This window comes from Emys orbicularis, chromosome 8, assembly GCF_028017835.1.
Source record: "Emys orbicularis isolate rEmyOrb1 chromosome 8, rEmyOrb1.hap1, whole genome shotgun sequence".
Lineage (NCBI taxonomy): Eukaryota > Metazoa > Chordata > Testudines > Emydidae > Emys > Emys orbicularis.
In genome coordinates, this window is record NC_088690.1 from 93,958,768 (window position 1) to 93,982,066 (window position 23,299).

General features: G+C 40.7%; 1 protein-coding gene across 2 annotated transcripts in view; it reads left to right on the forward strand.

The window, feature by feature from the left end:
• Window positions 1-21,231, forward strand: part of CPEB4 (cytoplasmic polyadenylation element binding protein 4) — a 59,203-nt gene extending 37,972 nt beyond the window's left edge. For both annotated transcript variants that reach the window (XM_065410092.1, XM_065410093.1), the window contains 6 exons: window positions 7,324-7,497; window positions 10,554-10,643; window positions 11,394-11,512; window positions 12,193-12,307; window positions 13,537-13,718; window positions 16,807-21,231. In XM_065410092.1, coding sequence (XP_065266164.1) covers window positions 7,324-7,497; window positions 10,554-10,643; window positions 11,394-11,512; window positions 12,193-12,307; window positions 13,537-13,718; window positions 16,807-17,034 — 908 coding nt within the window. In that variant the 3' untranslated portion in view covers window positions 17,035-21,231. The remainder of the gene's footprint in view (window positions 1-7,323; window positions 7,498-10,553; window positions 10,644-11,393; window positions 11,513-12,192; window positions 12,308-13,536; window positions 13,719-16,806) is intronic.
• The last annotated feature ends 2,068 nt before the right edge of the window (window positions 21,232-23,299 follow it).

Below are 23,299 nucleotides of genomic sequence, written 5' to 3' on the forward strand. Positions count from 1 at the left end.
ATAAAAACTTGATTATAAATCTAAGCTCAATGGGAATGTTTATCCTTTTTATGTTTAAAATAAGCATTTCTTTGCAGCCTCAGCATTATCCTAGTGCGTCAAGACCTCAAATTAACTGGAAACTTACTAATGAAGCAGATTTATTTCAGTGTCAGAACTAAAAAATGAAAGAGAGCATATTATGGACCAATATATATAGTAGAAAGTGGCAAGTGCCTTACATTGGCAGGTGTGCTAGGCAACGAATAGAATCGCTGTCTTAAGGAGCTTCCAGACTGAAGGCATACGTGGGTACAGTACTCCTACAAGATAGAATAGTGTCATTTAGGTCTTGGCTAGAAAAAAAGGTTTTTTTTAAATGCCAGCTGACGCTTATTAAAATCCTAATGAAGACAAGGCAATTGTGAATTTTTTTTAAACGTGTGTTGGTCAATGTAAATCTTAGGCTGCCCCCTCAGGGTTTATTTTGACCAGCTAACATACAGTTTCCTGTCTAAATTAGGATTTTAATTAGAGTTAGAGGACGTGTATAAATTGTTTTCCTAGTGTAGATGTAGTGTTAGGCAGACAGGGTGGTGTGTGATCAGTGAGGTTGGTGTGCTAAATGGAGCTTGTGTGTCAGTCCAACTCCCATCTTTGTGCTACCTTACATGTTGCCTCTTTTGCATGGAACAGCCTCCCAATGCTAGGCTGCTAGCCTTCTCATTCAAGTCCTCATTCAGCCCACACATAAAACCAAATTCATTAGGGCCCCAATCCTGCAAGTTGTTTCATATGAGTGGATATATTTTAGGAGCCCCACAAAAATCATGAGGGGCTCTGCATGGGCTCAGGGCTTCTCCCGCACAGTGTTTGTTGCAGGTTTGGGATTTAAGGAACTTTAAATCTAAGGTGACCCTTTTATCTAGATTCTCCAGTGTATCTTCTCCTTTAGGGCTGTCTTCTAGATTGAGATCTCTGAGGCAACGACTATGTGTGCCTTATACAGGGCTGAGCACATTGGTAGCACATAATGTAATACCACATACTCATCTTGTTGGCGCTTCTAAAAGAAGATGGAAGGAGCTTGACATATGTTAATTGGGAGACTATACTAGGCATGACAGGTGGCATGGAGATGCCAGTAGACAAGAGAAACCATTGAAAGTCTCACGTGGGCTTGAGGGAGTGGAGGTGGGAGATATATGTGGAAACAAGGATCTAAATGGACTCATTGAGGAGTGCCTTGAAGATGAGGAAGTGCAAAAATCATACTGTACTCAAATTGAAGGGAGGTGATTGGGGATATTGAGGGGGCCAAAGAACGGAAATGATTGGTTTTAGATTAAGTTGCTCACCCCTTACTTTCTTGGGAAAAAATTTTCCTGGGCTAATAACAGTAAAAAAATATTATATTAACTAGATCAGTGGTCCTCAAACTGTAGTATGTACTCCCCATAGGTGGAGTAGAGGAACATTCCGGGGGGGGGCGTGGAGGAACATTTTGGGGGTGTGTGGAGAGCCCCAAGGCCAGCCCCAACATGGGGCAGGGAGGGAGCACCACCTGACTCCGCTCCCGGCCATGGCCCCAGCCTGCCTGCAGCTCCCAGCCATGGCTCCACTCCCGCTCCCAGCAGGGGCCCCATCTCATGGTCCCGGGAGGGAGTGCCACCTAGCTCTGCTCCGTCCCCGTTCCAGGCCCCATCTCATGGTCCCGGCCGCAGCCCTGGCTCCGCTTCTGGCCTGGGCCAGCCCCCACGGGGGGCAGGGAGGGAATGCCACCCAGCTCCATTCCAGCCCCATCTCGCCGCCACGGCCCAGCTGAGGCAGACCGATTACATTACAGGGAACGGTGACATAAAAAGTTTGGGCACCACTGTTCTAGGTGATACAGATGTTATGGCCCTCTTATTCAGAGCAGTGGGTGACCTTACATGCAATATAACAGTATATTGCAATTTTCTGGCAAAATGAAATGAGTTAAGGATGAAGTTTCAGCCTTCACTCAATTTTCTTGGGTATGAGCCAAGCCCTTGATGTTGTTTTTGACTTAAATTTTAGAGGAATTCGAGAAAAACTAGGGTAATCAGTGAAGAGGAAGCTGTACAAAGTAACACTGAAGTGGTCTTACTTTTTAGTGCTAACTATATAGACAGATCTCCTTTTATCCAAGAACTAGGAGACAGACTTTGCACCACTGGTAACTGTTTCCTTAAAGAAGGCTTTATTTGAGCTGAATCTTAGCTAGTACAGTTGCAAAGCACAGATTTCTCTAAAGCAAATAATGAAAGTCATGTACCGAATAAGGCTTTAGTAAGTTTTAGTCAGGCATTTCTTCAGTCTCCCCAAAACACAGCACTTCCCCCAAACATCCCAAAAAGTGCACAAAATACTGGGACATGATGGGCTCTGAGCCCAACAGGCAGACATGGTTTGTGTCTGCATTTCATTGGGATATCTTTACAAAATAAAATAAAATCTGTGGCTCCTAAGGAATATTTTGAAATGTCAAAAATAGTGGATTAGATTAAATAAATGTGGAAAACTACAAAGGAAAACTGCCATACTTTTTTTTTTTTTTTTTAATAAATTAAAACACAGAATCCAGGCATAGTGCTGAGTGATTTTTGAATGTATCTTGTATTTCCTTTTTTGGGGAGGGAAGACCGGGGGGGGGGGGGGAGCAGCGGCTTGCTGTCTGAAAAATACGGTTGGGTCTCAAAATCTGCTTAACAGTATTCTGTACTGGAAATGCCAACAGCTAGTTGCTGAACTGCATTTTTATAGTGGTAATGCTGAGAAAACGTGGCTTGTAATGATACAGGTGACAAAGCAGCAAGGAATCTGCTGACGTACACATCTCTGTGTCACATAGGCCCGTCTCAGGAATTACAGCTATGTTGAATAGCTAATTTTCAGGAGTCAGTGCACGAGATCAGTGAGTTTGTGTATGTTTTGGTTTTGTTAGCAACTTACAGACCACAGGATTTTATGGTTTTATAGACAGGGTACACTTTGAAACCACTTTAGGTTCTTAAATGCACAAAAGCTTCTGAGCTCTCTGTCCTATGCAAAGCAACTGGTAAGGTCATTGCATGGAAAAAAGCTTATCATAGCTTTTCACTCATTTGGGAACTATAGAAGCACCTTAGATTTCGTACTTCAAAAAAGCAGTATTAATTACTATGCAGAAATTATACTTGTAAAGACCCCAAAATGTAAGCTACTGTTTTTAGCAGGAAATATGTGCCAAGCACTTGTGGCTATATTCTCAACTGAGGACCAATGCTTAGCTATACTTTCTCATTGGGATTGTGTGTGTCGACTGTCCCCATCAAAAAAGGATCAGTGAAGTAAATGTAAAATAAACACCTAAGTAAACTGAATCGGTATGCTTTCTTGCATATGGGTTAAATACCCATGACTTGTAGGGTGGGTTAAAACATTTAGATGCTGTAGCAAACTATGGCGGGCCCGCGGGACCGTCCTACCTGGCCCCCAAGCTCCTGGCCTGGGAGGCTAGCCCCCAGCCCTTCCCCCCCACAGCTTCAGCCTGCTTGCTCCGCCGCTGGCGCAGTGCTCTGGGCGGCGGGGTTGTGAGCTCCTGGGGCAGCGCAGCTGCAGAGCCTGGCCTGACCTGGTCTCTGTGCGGCGTGGCTGTAGTGCTGCCAGCCACTGGTGTTCCAGGCAGCACAGTAAGGGGGCAGGGAACGGGGCGGGGGGGGGGGGGGGCGAGGACGTTGGATAGAAGGCCAGGGAGTTCGGGGTGGTGGTCTGGGGGCGGAGTGTGTGGATAGGGATTGGGGTGGTTGGGGGGGAAACGGGGTTGAATGGGGGCAGGGGTCCCGGGGGGGGGGAGAGTCAGGAAGGAGGGGGGATTGGATGGAGCAGGGGGGCCGTCAGGAATGAGAGGACGGGTTGGATGGGGCGGTGGGGGTCCGGGGGCGGTCAGGGGACAGGGAGCGTTCAGGGGACAGGGAGCGGGGTGTGTGTGTGGATGAGGCAGGGGTCCTAGAGGGGCCATCAGGGAACGGGGGGGGGGTTGGATGGGCAGGAGTCCGGGGCGGGGCAGATAGGAGGTGGGAACCGGCCCTCGACTCCCTCCCCTAACCGGCCCTCCATACAATTTACGAAACCCAATGCGGCCCTAAGGCCAAAAAGTTTGCCCGCCCCTGCTGTAGCTACTTGTGTGTCTGTCTGCAAGATGAATTCTGAATGAGGAAAGAAAATAAATCTGGTGATATATTCAGAACTTTTTATAGTACTCTCCAGGAAATTCAGACTTTGGAACAGAGTTGTTTTCTTATCTGTTGAGGATTTGGACTACATTATTATTTTTAAGTGTAATTTTGAGTGGGGAATCAGTTATTGGGCATGTTCTGATAGATGTAGAGATCATCTTAATTATTTTGGCAGTAGAATGTTCTCCACTTTCATCCCAGAAAGGCGCGCACACAAAAATGGAGGGAGCACAGTAGTTGTATATACATGAGTTTTAATAAGGGAGTGCAAAAGGTTCTTGAACTGTGGTCCATAGATCTCTGGAGGTGTGCAGAGGGCAGTGGCCCACGAAGCTGTTACACTTCACCACTGTGACTGTCAGTCTTGCAGCAGTAAAGCTTCCTGTTAGTAGTAAGTTAATCAAGGACTCTCTTAGGGTTCGTGCTGGCTTTTTGGTAACCTTAACTTACAAAAAGGTGCCTGCATTTTTTTTTTTTTAATCCTGTATGTCTTTATCAAGAGTTTTCCTGTAAATTCTCATGATCAAATAGGAGGCACTAAAATTGGAGGGGTAGGGAACACAGAGAATGGCAGAATCAGTGTCAAGTAACTTTAGTGCCTAGTACAATGGGGGGTGATCCATTACTAATCAAGTCATACATCCAGGGAGAGCAGTAAAGAGCACACATACTAAATAAGGATGTAACCCAGATGCTAAAAGAATTGTATTAAAAAGCAAGTCTCTTTACTATTCTTATCTCCTTTGCAGATGTAATGTTAATTTGTGTAACCAAACAGAGTGGTGCAGGGAAGGTATGGGATTGTGTGTGTGTGTGTGTGTGTGTGTGTGTGTGTGTGTGTGTGTGTGTATAATCTTGTGGACACCATTTTAAGTGGTCTGCAGTATGGAAAGGCTTGAGAACCACTAAGCTAGTATAAAGGAGAATCTTTTGGTCCTTAACAATGTTTGAAAGGCTGTTTTCTTTCTCATTTAACATGCAGCAAGGACATATGGGAGAAGGCGAGGTAACAATATTCCTCTTTAATTTTCTAATGTTGACAATGTCTCATGGCGCACATAGCACTAAGCTGTTATTAGAAAGCAACCTAAAAAGATAAGATTTGAAACCATCACTTTAACCCAAGATTACTTACTAGTTTGTCTGCATGCTGTGGTAAACATTTTAACTGAATGAAATATTTCCCCAGAATAGTACTACCTAGATTGAGCTGAGCATAATCCTATAGCTAAGTGTCATCTACATGAATTACTACTTGGGAGAGCTAAAATGCTGTTGTTTTCCTCCTGTGTTTATTTATGAATGACATCTCTGTAGAAGTGATTCCTATTATTACTTGTATTTGAGTGCTGACAGTTGTGTTGGGCCCTGAATATAGGCCCCGTCCCATTGGATTTATAGTCAAAGGCTCAGATCCTGTAAACATGCATACTGAGTAAGTTTATGCATATTGGTTTGTGGTTGTGTTCATCATGACTACCTAGATATCCAAAGTTACTCACATGCATAATTGTCTACAGGATTTGGGTCTTAATAGACAAGACAAATGAAAATGGATAATGCACCAGATAAGGAAAAAACCACTGTAAAGCCTTGAAAGCTATAATGGTAGAAACTTAATCATAAAAGTGGGTGTGATTCCATTTTGTCAGTTTTCAAATGGTTCCTTGAGTAAAAGACATTTAAAAAAATAGATTGTTGAATACTGAAACTAAGACTGGGTCAGTATTGAGTTCTTTAATTTTCTGAATATATTAATTCCATAGATTAAGGAAGAAAATTGGTGAAGTGTGATCTCTATTAGACTTTGACTTTGCCTAGAAAATGTCTGAATTTCAGAGGTGGTCAAATCTGCAGTCTCTCATAATTCGATTTAATTTAAAATCAAGTAAATGTATGTAACCTATTTGACATTGCAAATGAAGGATAACAAAAGAAGATAAATTAATCCCACTGATAACCATTTTTATAGATTGTAGTGAATTCTGAAATATCATCCCCATATAGCAAACTGTAGACAAATGAAAAATTATTCTAGAAGCCTTAACATACCTCACATCTATTCGCTTGCTTTTTCCAATGTGTGTGTTAGTGGAGGACTGGCCACATATGTTGTGACTCTAGTTATTGTATTTTGTAATAAGGAGTAGTAATATTGCAGGGATCAGTTTGTGTGCATTCATATGTATTGTGTTAGACAACTGCATTTGTAAGTCAAAGATCTTTCGTAAAGGAATATGCAAAAAAAAAATGTTACAGCAAAAGGACATGTGACTGTCTCAATAGAGGAAGAATGCTTGCAACATGTTAGAAAACGAGTTAATGAATGAATCTTCTTGTACAATATCTCAGTAAAGTTGATCTGCTCCAAGAATGACACGTTACTTAAATGAGTCTTCACAGGAAATTACAGTGGGTCTTACTGCTTTTATCAGTGTTCTTGTTATCTACAAATGGATGGTTTGTGTTTTAAGTGTTTTGATATCGAGTGACCTAAAAGATTAATGCATTTAGCTGGTGTGGGAATCCTTTTTTCATCTGTACTGTGAAATTACCTTGTGCATGTAAGAAGTTGTTGTTTGAGAAATGGTATGCGTCCTAGATTTTTAGTTATGTATATACAATCAGGACAGTCCCTACAAAGTAGTTGTTATGGTTATATAATGTTTTTCTGTGGCAAGTCTTTTAAAAATATGACTTACATAAAAAACAGGCAGCAGAATTAGGCAATAGCAATTGCAAAACTTCTCAAAAATGAGCTAAGATGAGTTCTAGCTATGGAAAGATTGTGGATTTTCAGGACCTTTTAAAATGCTGTTTGTTTTGTTACAAATTTTCTCTAATAAAAGATACTGCCTCTTTCTGTAGCTGTGTAATTAACAAGGTGTTTGGATTGTTGTAGAACTAGAAATGGTAAGGTTAAATGAAATAAGCAGAATATCAAAATGATCATGTTTTTAGTCTTCCCATTACTCATTAAAGGGGAAGAATACAAGAAGATGTACTGTTAATATTGAACATTATTTCTTTAATATTTAAATGGTATGTTCTTTGTCCTATTAGTATGGGGGTTCCCCCCCCCCTTTTTTTTTTTTTTTTTTAGGTCAGTCTTCACTGTTTCCAATGGAAGACGGGTTCTTGGATGATGGACGTGGGGATCAGACTCTTCATAGTGGCTTAGGATCACCACACTGCTTCTCTCACCAAAATGGAGAAAGAGTGGAACGGTATTCCCGCAAGGTGTTCGTAGGTGGACTGCCACCAGATATCGATGAAGGTATTTTCAGAAACAAGCTCAGTCAGAACAACTCATGTTGACTTAATGATAAATTATAGAATGGACCCTGTTGTTAACAAGCTAAAGAATGATTATAATAGGAGATTTTTTTTTTTTTTTTTTTTTTTTTTTACAAATTGTTGGCCAGATCCTGAGCGGCACTGAACACCTGCTGTTCCCATTAGCCCTGTCTCTACAACTGCTTTGTTACTGAAAGATAAAAATATGAGCTCTTTAAAAAGAATAGTACTTTGGTTATGAATTTGAGAATGAGGACTTAATGTGCTATAACGTTTGTGTGATAAATCTGTTCTTTCGCCAGCCCCTCCTTTTAATTGTATATAGCCCAGACCTAGACCATAAAAAGAGGCAGATCTGTTTTAGGGAGCTGGCCATGCTAAGACCTTCATGTTTATGAGATTATCATAGAAATGTTCTTTGGTCAGCAGCTGTGGTCTTGACAGATGGATGCAATGCCTCAAATGCTTAAGGCTGTTGTATCTAATCTAGATCAAAAACTTTCAACCCTGAGAAAATACAAATCTTGTGACAGAAATAAATTGGTTTCTATTAGGGCTGTAGATTAATCGCAGTTAACTCACATGATTAACTCAAAAAATTAATCACAATTGAAAAAAATTAATCTAGATTAATCGCAGTTTTACTCGCACTGTTAAACAATATTAGAATACCAATTGAAATTTATTAAACGTTTTGGATGTTTTTCTACATTTTCAAATATATTGATTTTAATTACAACACAATACAAAGTGTAGTGCTAACTTTATATTATTATTTTTATTACAAATATTTGCACTGTAAAAATGATAACCAAAGAAATACTAACTTTCAATTCCCCTCATACAAGTACTGTAGTGCAATCTCTTTATTGTGAAAGTGCAATTTACAAAAGTAGATTTTTTGTTACATAATTGAACTCAAAAATAAAATTGTGTAAAACTTTAGATCTTATAAGTCCACTCAGTCCTACTTCTTGTTCAGCCTATCATTAAGACAAACAAGTTTGTTTACATTTATGGGAGATAATGCTGCCCGCTTCTTATTTACATTGTCAAAAGAAAGTGAGAACAGGCGTTCGAATGGTACTTTTGTAGCCAGCATTTCAAGGTATTTATGTGCCAGATATGCTAAACGTTTGTATACCCCTTCGTGCTTCAGCCACCATTCTAGAAGACATGCTTCCATGCTGATGATGCTCGTTTAAAAAAAAGTGTCAATTAAATTTGTGACTGAACTCCTTGGGGGAGAATTGTATGTCTCCTGCTCTGTTTTACCCACCTTCTGCCATACATTTCATGTTATAGTAGCCTTGGATGATGACCTAGCACATGTTGTTCTTTTTAAGAACACTTTCACTGCCGATCTGACAAAACGCAAAAAAAATCCCATGTGAGATTTTTTTTAAACGTGAAAATATGCAATATTGAATTGTTATTTGAATATTAAATCACTTGAATTATATGTTCAAACTGAAAAAGAGCTAGAAGATAAGGAACTAAGTTATCCCTCTTCCTCATGAAACCCATTTTAAAATATTCTTCTAATGGGCTTCAGAAACTTAAGAGTAGGAGTAATATTACCAGTAGTTCTATTAGGTTTGTACAATCTTTTAGGTTTTGGCTCTTCATTCAGCTCCATATGTAAAGTGTTGCTCTATTCTGTGGCAGCTTTTGACAGTGGTTATGTCCAGTGGTAACGTGTCACCCCAGTGGATGGTAAGAACTGAGTCAGGAATCAATCCAGAGGCACTTAATTTTGGTGAGAAGCCAAGAGTGTTTGGTGAATTCAGCATGAATATTGGGGGTTGAGGGACACTGAAGTGTTTGTGTAAAGAAACACCCATGATATGCCGCAACACTAAGGCCATAGCTACACTACCACTTATGTCTGCAAAACTTGTGTTGCTCAGGGGTGTGAAAAAACCACCCCCCTGAGCAACATAAATTACGTCAGCATAAGTGGTAGTGTGCACAGTGCTATGTCAGCGGGAGAAGCCCCCAGTGAGGGAAGATTGTTGTAATGTCTTTGAGGGAAGAGATCAATAAAAGAATAGAAAATGGGGGGAATCCAAGAAGTTACGTTGTAATTGCTATGGAAAAAATTGTTTAGTGAGATGAAGGGATGAATGACAAAACACTGGGAAAACATTTGTCTAGGTATTTTTAATATATTGTAGCACCTACGTGCTAACATAGTCTACTTAAAACTTGCAGATGCCTCTTCAGTAATAGGAAATTTTATCCCTACTTGAGCTTTGTACACAGGTGTTTCTTGTTCAGAAGCTTCTTATTACTAGCAACCATTCTACTGAGGGGAGAAAAATTACCCAAGCTCAAAAAGAACAATGCCATAATTAATGGAACATCTTTACAGGACTAGCAAATAATAAGATAATTATCTTAGCGGAATATTGAAGTGGAAGGAGGATTTGAAATGGGTGCTGCAGTTGCTTCCTGTTACACTACTGTATGTGTTCTCTGCATTCTTTCCAATAGCTATTACATAACTGCATTCTGCAAGCATTACTGTAAGTTAGTCTGAGGTCAAACTCAGATAATGCAGACAGATGTGGCACAAGCATGTGATGTGAACAGGCTTGACTGGGCCTTGATATTCCCTTTCCTTTTCTCCAAACCGTTTGTGATTGCAAGGCAGATTGGCAGAATTTACTGCTAAGCAGTCAGTCAAGGATTCGGACTTTGAACTCTTTATGTTGGAGAATGCCTGAAGCTAGGATATGGTAGCTATTTAGATTCATTGATTTCATTCCTGTGACTTAGTGGGCTGCAAGCCTTTATTTGTAACCATTAATAAAGAGACAAAACCTTGATCTTTGAACTGTTTTCCTCACTATTTAATGTATGTTCTGACTTGTCATGAAGAGTCCCCTTCCCTCAGTAAATGCTTTCAGTGGTCTGATATTTGTTTATAGGTTAGGAAAAATATCTGAAATCCAGATTCTCCAAGGTTTTATGTTCAGTGGGTTTTAACTTCTATTCATGCTCCTTTTTATCCCTCTGTTCCTCATCCCTCAGATGAGATCACGGCTAGCTTTCGTCGCTTTGGTCCTTTGATTGTGGATTGGCCGCACAAGGCAGAAAGCAAATCCTATTTTCCTCCTAAAGGTAACGATCATGATGTTAACATTATTTTAAGAACCATTGCAGAACCAGTGACTGTATTTTTCAGTGTGAGGATTTGAAGTGTAATTTTCATTATGTAAAAGATCTTCATGTTCACTGCCCCCCATACTATGCTGAAAATATGTGATGTAACTCAAATCCTGCAGGATGTTGCAAGTAGGTGGACTGCAGAGCAGTGCATGATATAATACACATTTAAAATAATTACTTACTTCACTTCCTGTCTGACTCCCCTTTCTTTCTCTGTGCCTCCTTCCTTTCATTTCTCTATTCTTTACTCTGCCTGACCTCTTATTTACTACATCATATGCAAAATGTTAAAGACTAGTACTGTGTAAGGGGAATGCAGAGCTAAGCAGCCCGTGGAAGAAATTGCACCTCACATTCACAGCTCACCTGTGCTGGCAGGATGGAGCCAAGGCTCTATCCGTTTCCACCTCTTTGCTTGCTTCCTCCCCACCAGTGGGAAAGAGATAGGGAGAAGAGAGTACTGAGCACATAGCTCTTGTTTTCCCTCCTGCTTTTGGAGGCATGCTGGGAGGCTGCACAGGGGAGTGTTTGTGTGTGTTGGGGGGTGTCTTACTGTTAATCTCTTACGTTGCTGTGTAATCATGTGGGATCAGCGCATAGTCTGGCCCTAAATAATGACACTGAATATTATAAACTATAGAAAACTAAATCTCTTGAGAATCTCATCAGGAATTTTGCAAGTCATCTTGTTCTCTTACCTAGGATATGCGTTCTTGCTGTTTCAAGATGAAAGTTCTGTACAGGCTCTGATTGATGCATGTATTGAAGAGGATGGAAAACTCTACCTTTGTGTCTCCAGCCCCACTATCAAAGACAAACCGGTAGGTAACATTTTCAAGTACTTTAGAGTTGGTATAAAATAAGGCTATAAATTGTGCACTGCAGATGTCATGCATATTTGCTGACTTCAGTGAAACAGATTAGTGTCCAAAGAGGATGGTATGGTTATGCATTATGTACTGGTACTGCAGTGACTATGGGCCTGATCCAAAGCCTAGTGACTCCCACTCATTTTAGAGGGCTCTGGGTCAAGACCCTCTGTCGGCAGACATTGTTGCTTAGTAAATAAACTATGCATAGCCTTGCATGCTGGAACCTGTGTTATTGTGATAGTGATTAGCCTGATGTCTACAGTACAGCTTACTTCGTCAGAACAACACACATCATGGATACATGTGTATTTATAAAGTTTATATAGCATGATTGGATTGTGATAATGCATCACATTAACAGGAAGAACTTGTATATCTCATACCAGTTAAATAACAAGGTGAAATCTGATCTGCTTAGGTCACCATTAATAGAGCATATTGGCATTAACTCCTAATTGGTAGTTTATATACAGTTTGAAAGTGAGTTCAGAGTATAGTCACTGATACCATTTTAAAGTTTTTACCATCAGGGAGGCTACATTGTAACTGACAGTTGATATTGCTAAAATACTTACCTCAACTCTTAATCTGAATTAAGAACAGTAAAAAAGTTTGTTTTCTGGCCATAGGTTCAGATAAGGCCTTGGAATCTCAGTGATAGTGACTTCGTGATGGATGGTTCGCAGCCTCTTGATCCACGAAAAACTATTTTTGTTGGAGGTGTTCCTCGGCCATTACGAGCAGGTACAGTACATGTGTTGCAGCCTTTGGCATGTTGTACAATCAGCCTTACTGCTTTGGGAGAACACTGGGAGTTATTTCAGCAGGACATTTCAGGAGAAAAACATATATTATATATGTAGCTGTAATGGGGCTTGGCCGCGGTTCGTCCCTCAGCGGGGCTGTGGGGTATCCCACCGCCTTGCTCTAGTTCACTGTCAGTCCTGGTCCTGCGGTAGTGGGGGACAGCAAACCCACTGTTAGGGGCTCAGGCCCTTTAGGTCGGGGCTGAGCCGATAGTTCTATACAGATGCCCAGGCCCTAGGTCAGGGCGGGGCAGCAACCAAACAGTCAGGGACTCAGGCCCTTAAGCAGGGGCTGAGTCAATAGTTCTGTAGCAGCCCAGGCCCTAGGTCAGGGCGGGGCAGCAACCAAACAGTCAGGGACTCAGGCCCTTAAGCAGGGGCTGAGTCAATAAGCAAGAGGTCCCAGTCTCTCCAGGCTAGGGAAAGGGGGAGTCTGCCATCCAAGGGGTGGGTGGCAGGGGGGACGCAGGCCCTCCCACTCCACTGCGTCCCAGCCCAGGGCCCTAGCAGCGGCGGAAACTCGCTGCTGTCAGTGGGGATCCTGGCCGCAACACACTGACATAGGCTCTGGCAGTGCTGCAGTGAGACTGGGGTCGGCTGCCCCCGGGCTACTTCCACACTCCCCCTCGTAGAGTACCTGGGTCGCGCCAGTGTCCTCGGCGGTCTCCAGCAGCATCGGTTCCTCCGGGTAGGTGGTGAAGGGTAGGCTTGGCCAGTCCTCCTCGGGGTAGCTGGCACGGGGCAGGCTCAGCTGGCCCGGTGAATCCTCAGGCCGGCCGCGGCCTGCTGCCATCTCCCAAGTGCGAGCACGGCCACAAACGTCTGGTCTCTCCGGTGGCTGGTTCTCAACTGAGCACTGCAGGCGGGCTTTTATACTTCCGGGTCTGCACCGTGACCTCTGAGGGGCGGGTGCAGGACCGAGTGGCTCCGCCCATGTTGGTGTTAGGGAGGTTCGTCCCTCAGCGGGGCTGTGGGGTATCCCACCGCCTCGCTACAGTAGCATATAGACATATATTAGTGTTTGAAAAATGTAAGTATTGCTGATGCTGTGTAACTGTAGCTAGAGACAGGAGTACAAATAAATGTGCATATTCAATGCTTAGAATGGCAGAAAAGGTAGATTTTTACTTTCTAAATCCCCAACTGAGTGTTTGTTTTCTGCTTTAGTGGAGCTTGCAATGATAATGGACCGGCTGTATGGAGGGGTATGCTATGCTGGAATTGACACAGATCCTGAGCTGAAATACCCAAAAGGAGCTGGGCGGGTTGCATTTTCTAATCAACAAAGTTACATAGCTGCTATCAGTGCCCGCTTTGTTCAGCTGCAGCATGGAGAGATAGATAAACGGGTAAGGGCTAAAGCACATTTTGTTTGTTCAGTGTCTTGTCTAGAAATGTCTTGTTTCCGTGTAAATATCAGTGTTTCATTGTGAAGACTATAAATGTTACATACAGACTTTTACTGCATGCATAGATTTAAATTGTGCCATGTAAGCACAGCCCATGGTGCACTGGGAGGTAACCTAGAGGAAAAAGTCTCCTTGAACTCCCTGGCACATAGGGGGGTCATGCCAGGTGCCATACCCCTTCAGAGGGGTACAGAATACTCCCACTGCGAGGCTGTCTGACTCTAAAGGCTGGGGCAGAGGGATGGACTGAAGCATTCTTCAAAGAGGGAGCAGTTCTTGCTCTTTCCCACCTCCACTGTGCACCAGCATAAAGGATGAGCAGAATCTGTTGCTGGGTGGATGGGGGTGTGTTTGCATGTGTGTGTATGTGTAAATAGTCAGAGGCCAGAAGGGACCACCAGATCGAGTCTGACCTCCTGTATAACTTCAGCCACTAACACCACCCAGCACCTGCACACTAAACTCAGAAACTGAAATTGGACCAAAGTGTTACAGCCCACAGGAGACTAGACTGGTTATATACTACAGGCAGAGAATAGGAAGGTCTGAGAGATGCACCAGTGCCAGAGAATTCCCTGCCATTGCAGGGGTAAGTGACATAGAGAGACATAATCCTGGCAACCCATGCGTCAGGGGAAGGCCCCACATGTGAGCTAGAACCAGCTAGCCAAGCACCTGAGAGAGAGACTGCTCGGTGCCGCCTCAGAGCACTGACCTATCCCATCCAGTGTCCATCTCCAACGGTGACCATCTCTGGTGCTTCAGAGGAAGAAGAACGAAAAAAAATCACCCCACCCAACAACAGCAAAAATACGTTGAGGGGAGAAAAATCCCTTCCTGACCCCAGTAGGTGACTGCTGAGGCAGGAAATTTTGGGAATGTTCCCATAAGAGCATCATAGGAGTGCACTGTACAGCATACTGTAAATATTCTGGTATAGCCTCATAACAACCCTCCCCACCTGCCTTAGCAGTTTTTAGTATTTTGTCCTGTCAAGTTAACTTTTTAAAGGAGACAATTAAAGAAGGAGCACAGTTGTTCTCATTCTAATATACCTGAAATTAGTGTGCCTGTTGTATCAACACTGTGTGCACCTCTGCCTGTTGTCTCTGCTTCACGTGTAAGAAACCCAGTTTGGTCATCTGAAAGGCTTCAGTGTTCTGGACTATAAATGAAACAGACTTTCAGGTCATTACTGCCACTCTTTGCTCCATTTAGTGCTACATCTTCGGTTTTTCTTTCTGCAATTGGGTAGTCTCTCATTTTCTCTTTGAAAAACTTTCCCTAAAACTCCAGCAGTCTCTCACTACTGTTGGATGACAGAACTGCTCTTATAATTTTACTTCCACTCTGGGCTCAAAGTCTGTGCAGACAGGTGGTAGTCTTTCAGTGATTTGAGAATGGAACTGGGAATCAGGAACTCCTTTGTCCTAATATTAGTTCTGATATGAATTCCTTCTGTGGTTTTGAACAAATCACTTATGGCCCAGTTATGCAACCTCTGCTTGCATAAGTGAGAATGTGGGTGAATAGTCCAACTGAAGCCCATGGTACTGTTCATCTGAGTAAGTCCTTGCTATTATGAGTCAGGATTTTACAATCAGGTCTATCACCTCTGCCTCAGTTTCTCCATTTGTGATTAAAAAGAAATGGGGGGATGATAATAGATGCAGGGAGGATTCATTAGAAGAACACTTTGAATGTGCAAATGGTAAATAAATTCTGAATGGTATTGTTACTAAATAAAACTAAGCACTGCTAGACTTCAGAGATGAGCATCAAAACATTCATCTTCTTCCAGATACACAGTACTGAGTAACACTGATTGCATATTTATGACCACCTCTTGGAAGCTGGGAAGGTTCTCCCCATTACTCCTTCCCTTAAGAAAAAGGAAGCTACAGAGTGTCAATAGGATTTTCTTCCCCAGCTTTCTGTGTCTAACAATGAGGGTGGCAAGAATATAGTTGACATCCGTTCACATCCTCCCTTCATATCTTCAAAAGGGAGCTTGTTGGCTCCGTGCTCACTTGTACTAATTTCTCAAAATGAAACTGGCAGTTCTGCTGGCTAGTTAGATATAGATTAAATTCTCAGTGGTGACTGGCTTCCTTTGGATGCAGGTGAGAGGAGGAACCACAATAGAGCTGGATGCAGCTCCCTGAATCTGGGGCCTATTCTATCTTGGCCCAGTCCCCAGTGTACTTTAGAGCAGCCTCTCTATGCTACTACAAAATATGCCAGCTGGTGGGTCCCCAGTGGGTCATCTTTAGCTGGGAATTGCAAGAGTGTAGCATGCTCTGACCATGGTCCTTTCTCTACCCCTCCTTGTTCCATATATAGGGATTGGCATGGGAACTACGTGTACAGTAGTCAGAACTCTTCCCTAGCAAGAGAATCCTTAGCTAGGAAGATCTGTGTGCTTTCTGCATTTTTTTTTTTTTTCCTGTGCCAGAGTGGCACATAAGGGCTAGATTACTGCTCAGAATCTTGTCCTTGATGTCAGTTGTATAGTTGTCTCGTGTAATCTATCAAGTTCTAGTCTCACTAATAGTAAACAAGTAGATTAGTTCCATCTCCTACTGCTGACTGGACTAAGTTGAAGTACCAAAGGAAAACGAAACAAACTAAATGTAGCATTTGTTGTTAAAGGTGTGAATGAAACTCGCAAATAAGTGGAAATATGGACTTTGGACTTTTCAAATGTTTGAGTGCTTAAGCTGCAATTTTAATGTTGTGTAAATAATTTACATTCCTGGCGGAAAGGAAATTTTGTGAACGATAATGCCTGTAACTATACTTAAAATAAATCCCCAGCATCCTCCTCTGATTTTAATCTGAATCTGTTCACACACGTGCTGGAATAAAACGAGTTGATTCACCCTTGTGCTGACAACTGCTTGTGCAACATTGATTTTCAGCAGCTAGTTCTTTTCTTAAACTGACTCTCAACCAAAACCGGCATACACTGAGAGTATCACCTGCACAGTTACTAAGTATTGTAAACTTTCTTGTTTTTTGAATGCAGGTGGAAGTTAAGCCATATGTCTTGGATGATCAGCTGTGTGATGAATGTCAGGGGGCCCGTTGTGGTGGAAAATTTGCTCCATTTTTCTGTGCTAATGTTACCTGTCTGCAGTATTACTGTGAATATTGCTGGGCTGCTATCCATTCACGCGCTGGCAGGGAATTCCACAAGCCCCTGGTGAAGGAGGGAGGAGATCGCCCAAGACATATTTCATTCCGCTGGAACTAAAAGATTACTGCAGTGCTCATATGCAGGCCTCAAAATAAGTGCACTCTTCTGTTATCCTGATCCCTCCCCACAATCCCCCTTATTCAAGATAGCATGTCCTTTTGTAGTAGTCTGTAATTTAACAATAGTATAATGAAAGAATGACCTATAATATGGGTATTTTGTAGAATCTTGTCATTGAAAACTGTATTGGGAACTCCTTTTCGTATTGATAACATGTTGCGTGTAAGTTACATCCTCTTGTCTTTGGTATCAAGAGGACACTTACTTCATGCAACGTTTTCATAGAGGAGAGAAAAAAATGTTAAGAAAAGAGAAATGAAATAATAGAGTATTTTGTTTTTTTAATTAAATTATTGTTAATAAAAACATAAGAATACTTTTATTAAAATAACCATGCAACAATAACACTATCAGTCTGTTCTGACACTCCCCTCCTTCGCCCCGCCAAGGGAAGCCTGTTTTTTTTGCCTTTTCTTACTGTTAAATTTTACAGCAATGAAAGAAGCTAGCAACTGCCTAGGAAAGAGCATGTTTAAAGCAACAAAAATGCATGAGCAAGGTTAAAGCAGCATTATAACAATTATTTTTACTTATGTTAAGGGTTTTGAGGCTGAATTTTTAGCACAGGATATATCTCACCATGTCTCCAACTTCCAACCACATCCAAAGTACTAATCAAATAGGCAGATCTTAGTATATTTTGTCAAAACAGTTACCGTTTAAAGGTTCCCAAATATAAAAGTTGGGTAAAATTACTACTGAGTGGAGTGGGGCGGGGGGAGGAGTGCACTTATTACTTTTCATTAAAAAGAGATAACTCAATTGTCTGGTTACTGCCCTAGAAATCCTACCAAAGTTAGAGTAATAACAACTAGTAAACTGGCATTTCCTCTCCTGAAGGACAAATGTATAGATTTTATTTTTGATGGTTATATATAACTCTATATGCTAATATACTAACATTCATCAGGGGCCAGCCTTTGCTCTCCATTTTGACATGAAAAATAAGATACCTCAAGGATATCACTGATTTTATCTAAATTCTGGTATTCCACTGTATCACAGACTAAAAATTGGCTGCTAATTGGTTTTACTCTTGGATGTAAAGTCAGTTTTAATATCCTCTAACTTAGCTAGCTATAAGGTAGAAAGCATAAATAGAACAAAGCTAAGTAGTCTAAGTCTGTTTTGCACTGTTTGCTGAACTAATAAGTGTGTAAATCTGTGCAAAGAGGCATATGCCTATCTTACTGTTCCTGTAGAGAATCCTAACTAAGAATCCTTTTCTTCAGAACTTAGCATGGGGAAATAAAGAATTACAGGTGTCTGAAGTGCCAACTTTGCTAAGTTAATGCATGCTTTATTATAAATAAACTCCAGCTTGAGAAGCATTAACACAATACCTGATAACTGAATGCTTAGGGGTGAGGTGGGGGTTTTGTTTGAAATAGTCTCTTAATGCCCTGGAAGGGGCATAGACTTCCAAACTTGATTTTAACTAATGCCCTGGTCAACTTTTAAAATGATTGTGTAGCAGTGTGCAAAACAAACCAATCCAACGGCAATCTTCTAAACTGTCTGACTGGCATGGTACCATCCTAGATTCTCTCAAACCAAAGATTTGCCTCAGCGCTGCAGAAAACATCTACTCTGTGAGCCCCCTAACCCTCAAGATTATCTTTATGAGAAGCAGTTTTTATTTTCAATACAGGCTTTAATGAACTATACCTTATTAAGTTCCAAAGGTCAAAATGGAGACATTTGCTGTCTACTAGTCAAGTAAAGAAAGGGAGCTGCTTTTAATGAAATCCCTGAAAATATTGACAACAGTAATGCAAATGGAGAGTGCTCTTGTGTAGATTGTCAGGGACTTTTTTTTCTCTGAAGTCCATAATTCTAGTTGGAATGTTCCTTTTAATTTTTTTAATGCTTGTTAGATGGCTTGGGGTGTGCTATTGTGCCGATCCTACCCAGTAAACAGGTGAGATGGGTTACCATTACAAGAAATAACACTGTTTGAGAACTAGCTTTGAATAATAATTTTCCCTTTGTACATGACCTGCTGAATTTCGGTACAGTGTTTTTGTAGCTAACTTATTTTGTCATGCACATAATGTATATTTGTTATGCACTACTTTTGTATATCTTGTTTTTCCAACAGTGAGCATTTTTAGGCACACTTTTCACTGACGGGATATCTCTTTATGCAATACCTCAATTTTTCATATTGCAAAGAGTAGCTTTTTGTACTTTTATTACTGAGAGATCTTCATATACTTCATTTTTTAATATAAATAATTTTAATAAATTTTATTTTCTTATATTCTGCTTTTTATACATTTCAGTGCTCTGCATACATTTTGAATTATGGATGTTGTGCACTGGCAATGCTATTTTAGAATCTGCAGAGAAAAGAAAGCATGTTGCTTAAACATCTTAGCCCAGCACCAGGTATTTGGTGTACATATAATTTAAGAAATAGTATATGTAAAGTTGAGAATTAAAGAAGAAAAAAAGCATGAAAGTGACAAATGACAGTCTTTAGACCCTCAAAAATTAAATGCATAAATGTAGTGTAGAAATTTAAAAGTAAAGTAACATCAAAATTGTCTACCGCTTCTTACTAGGTTTTTAAAAATTATACACAAATGCAGATGTTTTTGGTGAATGTTTAGCCATTTTTAATATTAACAAATTGATGTTAGGTGTTTGATGCAGAAAGGTGTCTGCTCTTTTAAATTATATTTAAAGAAATAAAAGCAAGCCTGCTATGTGGCAGGCATGTAATGTTAGTATGCATGACTAATGTAAGAAATTGTTATTCTACTAATATTCACTTGTGATTGTGTGACAAGCGTGTTTACAGATTATTTGGTTACACTTCAATTTACGGGGCATAAACAATTACATATATTACTCTGTACTTAGATAGTGATTACATGTCCTTCCGATTACATGGGATTTGTAGTTGGAGTTACCATGTCACTCCAAACATAATTAACATGCAATTAGTTTACAAATCTTAGGGTATCACTTCAGTTTGCAAAAGGGTTAAGCCTATAGTTCTATCACGCTAGCATGGCACTGGCCATGTATTTACAATGTAGTTACAGAGTAATTACATGGTTATTTTTGCAGTGTAAAATAAAGTGTTTCTGATTACTTTATATGTAAAGGACCCCCCCCACCACCACTGCCCCGTGCTTTTTGGTATAGTATATACTTCTCCATACACAGACCTCTGCAGAATGCAAATTTAAAACTTGCAGTGAATGAATCTAGCGTTTTATAAGGATGCTGTTGGAAAGACTTGATAATTCACCCCTTTTGTTTTTGAAGAGTTAAAACCTTCTGTTAAAAGGTGATTTAAAACTTGAATGTGATGAATTGTGGCAAGTTAACTTCAAGTTATGTGCAATACTTATTTCAGACTTCTGGAAGATCTTTGCAGTGTAATTCTTTGTTTTTAATTGCAGACATTTAAAAATGTCATTTTCTACTGTTCTAGTAAATCCTCTTTCTTGCTGGTGTTTCTAAAGAAAAGAATCAGAAATCAATCTTTCTACTAATGTAAATTTGAGATTATTTTTAAAAAAAAGGAATAAAAGAGGTTTGGTCATTTGCTTTATTTTATTATCTTATTTTAAAGCTACTGTGATTGATAGCATTGTAAGAATTGGGACAATATTGTATTCAACTGTTTTATTTTTTATATTTTTAAATTTTAAAGTATAATTAGTTTTTATAATTTTCATCAGATTTTTTGTTATATTTTTTGGACGTGAAACTTTTAGCAAGTGGGTGTCTAGTTTTTACTAATCCCTAATATGTTTTTCCCCCAATGTATTGCTCATATTATCAGAAGGAAAAGTTATTTAAGTATGTCAGTTAATTGTACTACTTGGCTGAATTTCCATATAGTTTTTACTGTGTATGGGGAGGTTGTAGTATTTATTATAGCATTTTAAATAAGGGTAATTCATTTTTTATTAAAGTAATTTTCACATTTAAGTTCATATTTTTGTATGTTCTACTCTAAGTTATATAACACAAGTTACTTTTTTTAAAGAGTTCATTTGTTGAAGTGCTAGTGGAAAATTAATGTTATTAAATAGTTTGCAAATGACTATTTATACCAGTATGCATATAATTTTTAAATATTTGTAATGTGAGATGTTGAATGAATAAAACTTTTAATTCAAATTTCTTCTTAACCTTTTTATTTTAAAACACTAAAAGCAGCAGCCATTTGTGGAAACAGTGTTTTACTGTTTGGCTGGTTGAAGTCGTGAGGGCCTGGAATGTGATTTTGATGGAGTGTACAGACATATCTGTGTGTACAATGTGCTACATCCTTAAGGCCAAATCCTGCAGTCCCTACTCAAGTCAAAACTTCTGGGAATTAGAGCTTGATGGTATAGGGTGGTAAAAACTGCTGGTGCCCTCAGTGAAATCCAGCATGAGTAGAGGCTGCTTAACACTACAGAATCAAGCCCATAACTTGGGAGACTTGCCTGAGGAGGACTGCAGGTGTTAGCCATTTTGGATCAGGTTATCCTCTAACAGTGTGCTGTGAGAACAGTCTTGAGAGCTGAATAGTGGTTATATTTTGTGAATTCGATGCTTGTGGAAGTGAGATCACTGGCTGGAATTTCATGTGACTTTGCAGTGACCCTCAAGCAGACTCAGCACCTCAGTGCTTTATTTGTGCAGTCTTCAGCATGTCAACCAGGCCAAAGAGTAGTAGCCAAATGTTCAATCTCCTGCTTCCGCTTGCTGCCCTTCTGCTAGTAATTAACAGGGACAGGGACAAAGACAAGCCCAGGACAAAGCAGAAATAATGGAATGTTTGCTGAAAATTAAACCTAACTGGGCAGGACCTAATGAGGAGAACAGCCCTGAGCCATTGGCAATGCAGAGCCTCAGAAGCGACTGTGCGGACCATGTCAAAAAGGCTTGGCCAAATCTGGGCTAGAGCCAATCATGGAATGGACAAAGGCCCCTGTAGATTCACCTCAACCCCTAACATGCTTTGAAGCTCCTTGAGGGGAAAAAGACTAAAGCTTTTTATAAAAAGCTTCAGACGCTGCAGCGATTGATCCACCGGGGATCGATTTAGCAGGTGTAGTGAAGACCCGCTACATTGACTGCAGATCGCTCTCCCGTTGACTCCGGTACTCCACCGGAAAGAGAAGAGTAAGGGGAGTCGACAGGAGAGGGTCTCCCGTCGACATAGTGTAGTGTGGACCCTGCGGTAAGGAGATCTAAGCTGTGTCGACTTGAGTTATGCTATTAAGGTAACTCAAATTGCGTAGCTTAGATCGACTTTCCCCCCATAGTGTAGACCTGCCCTAAAATTTAGACATGTAGGGGTATAGCTTCTATTATCTCTGTCTCACAAGGAACATTCTGAAGGAGCCTCACAAGGGATTTTAATTGGCACCACTTCAGCGCCCTGGATCTCCCAAATAGCTTAAGCATTCTTACTGTGCTAAGAATATCTAAACCTTAGAGAATCTGAATTGTCTGGTAAGGAAGTTGCTTTCCACCTGGTGGAACCATGCATTGGAATATGTGTGCGTGCCTCCCAAGGAAATACAGAAACTCCCCAAAATAAGAGAATATTTTGCCAGCGAAATAATCAAATCCATGCCTTTTGTGATATCTCTGTTCCCCACAATCCTACTCACTGCATGTAAATGAGCTGCTCATCTGAGCAATTAATTTCCTAGACCATGATCTAGGTACATAGGTTTCAATTTAAGAGGATCTGTCCTGCCAAGTGCTGAGCCTCTCGTATGAGGTACTGGGTAACTTTAATTTCCATTGGCAGCTGAGGCTGCTCAACACCCTGCAGGATTGAGGTCCACTCACATTGGCTTGAGAAAATGTGTACATAGGGAAAAGTTAATGCTTTTAAGCAATGTCCTGGTTAAGCAAAGTTTTCATTAATAGACTTAATACGGAGAGTCCCTCAACTAACTGGCTTGTCACGCATCCCCTCAAAACAGATATTTTAAAGACAACAGTCAGCCGTCTAATTGGGTCATAAGCACAAATTTACAGAAAAATCTGAATGTCTCCTTAGTAATGAATTCCTCATTAGAGCATTTTGTGCCAGCCAAATAGTCCCAGACAGCATTGACCTTTCTCTGGCTGGTTAATGTAAAGAGCCAAGTTTTGGCTCTTTACATAAGTATTAATTATAGCTCCTTTCCCTCTGTTACTGTTTTGTTATGGATTAGAGGTAGTTTGACTTACA